The sequence below is a fragment of the Aythya marila genome (genome assembly GCF_965140915.1).
Source record: "Aythya marila genome assembly, chromosome: 3".
Taxonomy (NCBI): domain Eukaryota; kingdom Metazoa; phylum Chordata; class Aves; order Anseriformes; family Anatidae; genus Aythya; species Aythya marila.
Window position 1 is genome coordinate 22,637,942 of NC_139044.1, and position 7,891 is coordinate 22,645,832.

General features: G+C 43.7%; 1 protein-coding gene across 2 annotated transcripts in view; it reads right to left on the bottom strand.

Annotated features, from left to right (window-relative positions):
• Window positions 1-7,446, bottom strand: part of SUSD4 (sushi domain containing 4) — a 74,654-nt gene extending 67,208 nt beyond the window's left edge. For both annotated transcript variants that reach the window (XM_082758183.1, XM_082758184.1), the window contains exons 1-2: window positions 7,393-7,446; window positions 6,934-7,089 (exon numbers count right to left, since the gene is read on the bottom strand). In XM_082758183.1, coding sequence (XP_082614309.1) covers window positions 6,934-7,054 — 121 coding nt within the window. In that variant the 5' untranslated portion in view covers window positions 7,055-7,089; window positions 7,393-7,446. The remainder of the gene's footprint in view (window positions 1-6,933; window positions 7,090-7,392) is intronic.
• Window positions 7,447-7,891: the final 445 nt, after the last annotated feature.

Sequence of the window (7,891 nt, forward strand, 5' to 3'; positions counted from 1 at the left end):
GTCTTTTCCAGTCCTATATCTGTGACTCTCCTCTCAAGCTTATTGTCCTACCTCCAGAAACACAGAAAGCACATTTTTGTGCCAGAGTTTTTGTTTGTTTGTTCATTTATTTGTTTGTTTTTAACTGTATTGCATTCACAGATGTTAATGACAAAAGTGAGAACAGAATACAACTTTACTGGTTTCTATGTCTGAGCATCTTCTCTTTCCCAGCATGTACGAGAGCTTTTCTCTTGAATCTCTCCAGTCTCCTGACAGGTCAACAACTTTACGTGCTGCCATTGTGCTCTACCAAAAAAAAAAAAAAAAAGGAAAGAAAAAAAAAAGATCTAAAGGCTTTGTGCTTTCAAAGACTATCTCTTCTCTTTACTGTATTCTCCAACTCTCAGGAATGGGAGTCCAGCAAAATAGCAATTCCCCTGATTAGCTTTTTTTTTTTCTTTACCAGAGTAAAAAAACATTATTTTAGGACACTATCTCATGATCCTGTTGATAAGCCAGCTTCCATATAATCTAACCCTTTGTAACCTAACCTATTTTCTTCTTTAGTCTATTGTAAGCCCTGTCTCCTCTTTTCATTTCCCAAGCAAACCTAAGCTTTTGTAAGATTTTGTTATTTTTTACTAAGTGCAGAACTTGGCTTTGCACAGCTCTGCTGCACCCTTAGCCCTGGTGTGCTTCTCATCTCTATGTTTCACACAGCTTCACCACCTGCAGTAAGCAAATTAAACAGAGCGGAACCAGTCACTATCTCTATTTCATCCTTTTATGTTCTTCACATTACAACTTCTGTTTTCATCAGCAAACAGTTGTTATCTGAACTTATATTTTACAGTGTCCCCATGTATCCACTGATTTCTAAACTGCAATGGGTAGTATAACCCAACAGCACTCATGCCACAGTCTGCACAAAGTTTCATAGCCATGCAGAGCTCTTCTCCTCTAACTACTGAAGTATGGTAGAATTTTTTAAAAAGTGCATGTAACACTGTTCTGATGTTGTGCTTTTGTGTAAACTATTATCATGAACCACATGACTGAGCAAAGCAGAAATATCATTTCTATTAATATGTGCTGTTCATTCTGAGAAAACTTGTGATACGACTTTTCAGTGCTGAAACCTAACTTACAACATTTATTTATTTATTTATTTATTTATTTATTTATTATCATTCAGGAGAATGATAAGAGGAGATTCAGGCTTTCAGCATCTGGAAAAATGCCCTGTGCTATCTCAGACATAAAGGAGTAAGGCAAATAAACTACACTGGAAAAGCTTCCTCTGTGATTTGCTTAAGTAGCAATTTACGTGAAGTCTGCTGCTCATTTCAGTTATAGGAGAGTCACAACCAAAAATTCCTACTATGAAGGCTGTATCATACAAATGTAGATTAGGAATTTCCCCATGTTCTATTTAAAGAACAAAATGCTGGACTAAGATCCAGAGGATCTCTTCTCAGTCTATGGAAAGAACTGTTTCTTACGTGAAATGTCTTTAAGTCACTGAATCTTTCTAACAAGCAGAAGAACAACCTGTTATGGGTGCTATACAATTTGAAAGTTGATATGAGAAGCCAAAAGGATTCATGATTCAAGGGTGACCCAACAAGAGCATTGTACCAGCAGGTGCTCAGTCTGCGCAGATGGCATCAACAACTTCTTCCACTGTCCTGAATACATGGAGAAAGAAATAATTCAGCTTGGACAAATCACACGGGCAACCTTGCTATTGGGAGTGTAAGACTGTCAGAAGGTGCAAGTGTGTACATTGAAAATCACCACTGCACAGCTCCGCTGTGAAATCGAGTAGATGTACCACCTGGAAGATGTTTCATTATGTTCTGCTTGTGTGACATCAAAGAAAGTAGCTGAGAGGAAGATGTAAAACCAAGTGAAGAGATATTTGTTTTACAGTTAAACTGCTGAATTTGGTATGATATATGTACCTTCTTCCTCCTTAATATGTAAGCAAAGCTGATTTTTACACTTACTAAACTGAATTGTACACACTACACCACTTTATCCCTTGAACTCATTTTCTGACCAGTTTATGTTAACCTCCAAATGCAGCTCATGGTTTTTTGATTTGTTTTTGTTTTGTTCATAGAAGCACTTGCATATAGCAAATATGAATTTGGACAATGCTTCATTGTCCTTTTCATGCCTAAATCCTCACTGAAATGCACAGCACAAGTGCAAAGTTTACTTCTTTGAACACTGTGTATTTCTTTGTAAAATAATGAATTTCACTCAGAGGTAGATAATATTTGGGGAAAAAATAGAGCATGTGATCCAGGCCATAGGAAAAAAAATCCATACAAAGCTCTAAAATTAAAAAAAAAAAAAAAAGAGAGAGAGAGAGAGATAACATCTTCCTAATCTTTTTAAGACTATTTAATTAGGAACCCATACAACAAAAAATTACAAATATTACATAACTTTTCACTGTGGTGAACTACTTTAGTTTATATTTTGCTAAAATTCATATTTCTCTCCTGTCACATTTTCTTCAACTGTCTCATAACATTTCCATGAAATAAATTGCTTATCTACTTTACAGATGATATAATGAAGCAAAGAGTAATTAACTCATTCTTCTGAAGTTGTAATCATCCATAATACAGAGATCAAAGATACTCTGGTGTGGTTCTGGAAATGAGAGCAAAATGGTGAAGTGAAGCTGACTTCGGTCTCCTAATCCTACAGTAAATCAGGGACAAACCTTATTGCAAGCTGCTAAGAAACTGGTTTTGAGATTCATCCATCAAATATGCCCACCTCTTCCAAGGTTGCAGGTGGGAGGATGTGCCCCTATAATGGGTGATGAGCTCTCATGCTAAGATGTGGCTGGCTTTGCCCCTTGGATACAAACTGGACACAAAATGGAACTGAAATGTCAACCTGAGTCTGCAAAGAGGGGAACAGAAGTTGCATGGGATTTAGGACTTGAACTGAGATGATGTGGCAGCGTGAGAAATTTGTTCCTTGCAAAATATCCAGCTCCTCCAATAAGTTGGATGTTAAAAACAATGCTGCAAAGTATCTGATGATTTTGCAAAATGTGCAGGCAATTCTAGGCCAAAATGTCTATTTTGTTTGACAGGTGAAGCAGACACATTAAGAAGGAGTGAGTAAAATACACTAACTACAGACTTAATGTATCAGGAAACATTCAGACTTTTCAGAAAACAGTCTTTATAATGTGAAAAATTTATGTAAAGAAGTTACAGGGAATCTTTGGGTGGTTTCTGTTGCTGAAAGCAACTGCAGATAGACAAAAAATTAGCCCTAGTTTGGGTCTGCCTCATTACCACACAGAAAACATATTTTACCCCAAGGAAACAAGCACCCCATCCATAAAAACCTGAGGGATATGGTTTTGGTAGCCACTACATCCAAAGGCAGGCATAACCAAGACTTCAGTGCTATGCAATAAAATCACAAAGCTATAAAAACTCAGCTTTGGTCTAGAAAAAAACATGGGCAGCATATCTCATGGTGATGAGGGTCAGCAAGACTGGGTCTGAATGAAGTATGATGCAGATAGATGTAAGAAAGGTTTGAAGAAGCAGGAGATATTCGGTCTGCAGCAGAAGACCAAACATGAAAGGCAAACACAAAGCTGAGAAGCAGCAGCTACACAGAATGTCTGCTGTGAAAAACTTTTTGAGAATGAGATTAAACAAACATCTGTCCAGAAGGGCAGTATTACGCCTGACCCTGCTTGAGGCAAGCTGATAAGACCAAGTGATAGCCCAAGGCCCCATTCAAGCCTACAGACACGCAGCCCTGAGCCTCTCCATGGAGACATGCATAAGACCAATATTGCAGAAGAACATTTTGTGTCCCACTGACCTAGGAAAAAGAAACAGGAATGTGCCCAGGAGACAATCCAGGGACAATGACAAAATTCCAAGGCCACATAACAAACCACAAAACCAGAAGTTTCCTGAACTTTTTTCTCCTTTTCCTTTTAGATTTTTCCCCCTGACATTTTAATATAATTCCAGGAATCTGATATAAATGTAAAAATATATTCTTGCAACTATTTTCTCAATACCACAGTGAACTCTGCACATGGCTAAAAACTCCAAAATAACGTGTCATCAGCTCCATCCATTCATGTGTTCTGTTTTTCCTGTTACTAGCCTTCCCACCTTGATCCTTCTTATTTTCTTTCTTTTCTTTTTTTCTTTCACTACTGAATAATAGCAAAAAGCAAGATAAACAAAGATGATTAGATGAAAGCTGCAAGCTGAAGTGTGAGAGATTTACTTTATCCTTGGTGTCAGCAGAGTTAAATACATGAGGGAGGAATGAGGAGGTATATTGACATCTGAAAGGTTTGTTCATTTGAGTTCACTTCTATAGCAAATTTTCTGCTAGATCCACTTTTGAGAACATCAGAATGTAATAAACAGAGTTATTCTCTGTAGGGTTATTGACAAGAAAAAAAAAAAAGGAGTCGTAAGTGGTATTGATTTGGGGTGAAATGGTGGAACGTGACAATCAATAGGGCTTAGTCAGAAAATAGAAGGAGTCACACAAGTCATGATAGGATTATTACAGGAATGAAATTCTGATATCAAATAAAGAAGGGAGGAAGCTATAAATGAAATCCAAAATATAAGCAGTAGATGGATTTACAGAAAAATATTAGCTATTCATTTTCATTTTTAATATGTGAGATGCTTTTTATTTTAGCATCCTGTCAATGCTGTTTTTCTAAAGCTTTTGAAATAAATTTTTTCCACCTCCATAGTATTTTCATTAAATGTCATCAAATCTCTTTTCAAATCTCTGAGAGAAGTACTATTATCCTTATTTAACGGATAATGAGAAGATATAAAGAGAAATTTGGGATTACATTTTCCAAAGTAGTCAGTAATGCTGTGTGCCTCCCATCTAGATACACAAATCCATAAAATGCAGAAACAAAATTTGCAGAGGTCCTGGGAAACCACAACTTTGGTTGATGATAACAGCTGCTTAGTTCTCAAACTCTGGGTCACAGACTGAAGACTCAAAAGCTGAGCCTTCACAGGGAGCTATGTAAGCACAGTAAGCTTCCTCACAGACACAACACAGCATAAAATAGGAGGAATCTTAATGTGCAGTCCTCTGCTATAATTACAAAGCTCATTATTTCACCACTCAAATGATTCAAGATGGAAAAAAAACCATCAACCATATATCAACCACATGAAAGATCTGTACATTTACAGGTATTTATATAGTGCATGACTTCCCAGTACAACCACACTAGAAAATAATAGCAGTAATAACTTAGAGAAATAAATCTTTTTCACTGGTTATTTTAATCATGCTCAGGTGTTCGGTGTATTACCTTTTCCTAGACTCTGGACAATATTTTTTTTTTTCTTGAATGAGCCTAAAAAGCCTTATAAATGTAATTTGATAGAGAATTAGCTACACTGCCAAGGTGAAAAGCATCGGTAGTAACGTCAATCAACATCACAGAAGAATGTATTGCAGGCTGTGAAGAAAACTACTACTTTCAAGGGAAACATAAACTGTATTTTAAAGAACCTCTTGCACCGATCAGCTAAATAAATGTTGACAATGAAACAGTAGTATATACATGGCTTTGGGGAGGAGGGGATCCTTGGGCCAGTCTCTCTTTTTTTATGAATGAAGCCTTAAAAAGGAAGCTAGAGAAGGACAGGAGCTCACCTGACTACAATTGGAAGGAATGCACAAGAATGTCATCACCATGCTGAAATGTGAGCTGCCCGGGAAACCAAGGGTAACGCAGTTGCAGAAAATGCCATTGATTTCTAAAGAGGGATTACCAGAGACTGCAACAGTTTAAAAGCTTATTTAGCTGGAATCACATTTGCAGTCATGGGATTTCTATTGGAAAATGTCATTACAGTCTTGAGAAAGAAAATTATGACTTGTCCATCCCCCCTCAGGAGGGGGATGGACAAGATGACCTCTTGAGGTCCTCTTCAGTGGTATTTCAGCAATTCCATGTTCAGTGGCAGAAAACACATGTGGATTGGAGCTGCTTGGGCTCAGGCATTCAAGTTGGAAAATTTTGGCATATGCCTTTGGCATGAGAAGAAGCCCGTGCAATTTTTATATTGATTTCTGCCTGCCATTAGTGATGTGATTCAATCACGAAATGGCTTATTTCCCCGATACAAAAACGTAATGCCATGCCGGAGTAGAAATAGGAAGCTGCTCTCATTATCACAGCTAAGTTCATTTTACAGCAGAGCAGTTTACTTTAAGACTTTTCCAGCAATCCAGATCTAATTATGGAATCAATTTCAAGCAATTTTGTAATTAAATGTACCTGCTCAAAATATCTCAGAGGCTCAACAATTTAAAACGACTGCGTGAAAATGTAATTAAAATGAAAAAGGCCAGAGAAGAACTGGCCCTTCCTCCACGAGGAGAGCGCTGAAGGACATTCCAATCGCTCAGTTTTTAGACCCAAATCGCCTGCTTCATCCCCGGATTTCTGCTTTTCCCCAGCCGCGCGGGGATCTGCCCCGCGAGCGATCGAGGAGATGTCCGAGTGGGACTGGGCTGGGGGAAGGCTGTTTGGTTTTTAATTTAAGAAAAAAAAAAAAAAAGAAAAAAAAAAAAGGAAAAAAGAAAAAGAAAGAAAAAAAACAGAACGCGCTGTTTCAAAACCGCGCTGTACCCCCCGCCCGCAACCTCTCCCCAGCAGGGACCGGGCTGAGGCTGCGGTCCCCAGCGAGATGCTCGGCGCCCGGGGGCGAGGCTTTTTTTTGGGGGGATAGGGGGGACAGCCCCGCTTCGCTCCCCTCGGAGGGCGCCGGGCGCAGGGGGAGGAAGTTTCCCCGCTCCCCCTCCGCCGGGCCGGGGCTTCGGGGAAGCTCCGCGGGGCAGGGGGTGCGGAGGAGGGGGCCGGGGCCGGGGCCGCCGCCGCTCACTCACCGCCCGCCGCCGGCCCGGGGCCGAGGCTCAGCGCCAGCTGCAGCCACAGCGCCGCGGCCAGCGCCCGCCGCCTCGCCGCCGGGAGGGCACCGCCGCCGCTCGCCTGCTTCCCATGGCACATCTTCTGCCCGCCACGGGCATCCGGGGCGCCGCCGCCTGCAACGAAGAGAGCCGCGCCGGCTTTGCCGCTGCCCGGGGCTGCGCGCCGGCTCTCCGCGGGGCGCCCCCGCCGCCGCCGCCTCCGCCGCCTCCGCTCCCCGCGCGGCGCCTTGCGGCGGCCCCCGCGCCGCCCCCCCCCCCGTCCCCCCTTCTCCCCATCCCTCCCCTCCGGGGGCGCGCACCCGGCCCCCGCCGCCGCTGTACCTGCGGGGCACCTCGGACAGACCCACGGACAGACCCACGGACAGACAGACACACGGACGGACGGTCGCGCGGCGGCACACGCGCGGCTCGCCCTACCTGGGAGGGGGGCGGCGGGGAACCGCAGCGCCCACCTGCCCGGCCCGCCCGGCCGCGGCCGCGGGGAGCCAGCCCTGCTGCGCTGCGGGACCGGCCGCCACGCACACGCATGGCAGGGCTGCGGCGAGGGGGACCCGCCGGGGGGAGCCCCGGGGTCGGGGGTGCTCCAAGTTGGCCAGGGCTGCCGCTTAAAGGGGGTCCGGAGCGGGAGGCTCCGAGGGGGGAGGCTTTAGGAGCGCGTTTCTCCCTCCCCGAGCTTCACCGGGGAGGCAGCAGGCGGGGGGCGAGACAAGGGTGAGCACCGCTGCCGGTGCCGCATCGCTCCCGGCTCGTGGGAGCGAGGGGGTGTAGCACGGAGCGCGCTCCCCCAGCGGCTGCCCGGCCGGGCCTGGCGGCTGAAGCGATTTTTGCCTGTTAGGAAGCTGGATTTTGTCAATCTGGGAAATTCACGGCCGTGAGTCAGTCTCACGGCTTGAGCAGCCGCGGCGCGGCTCCGTTT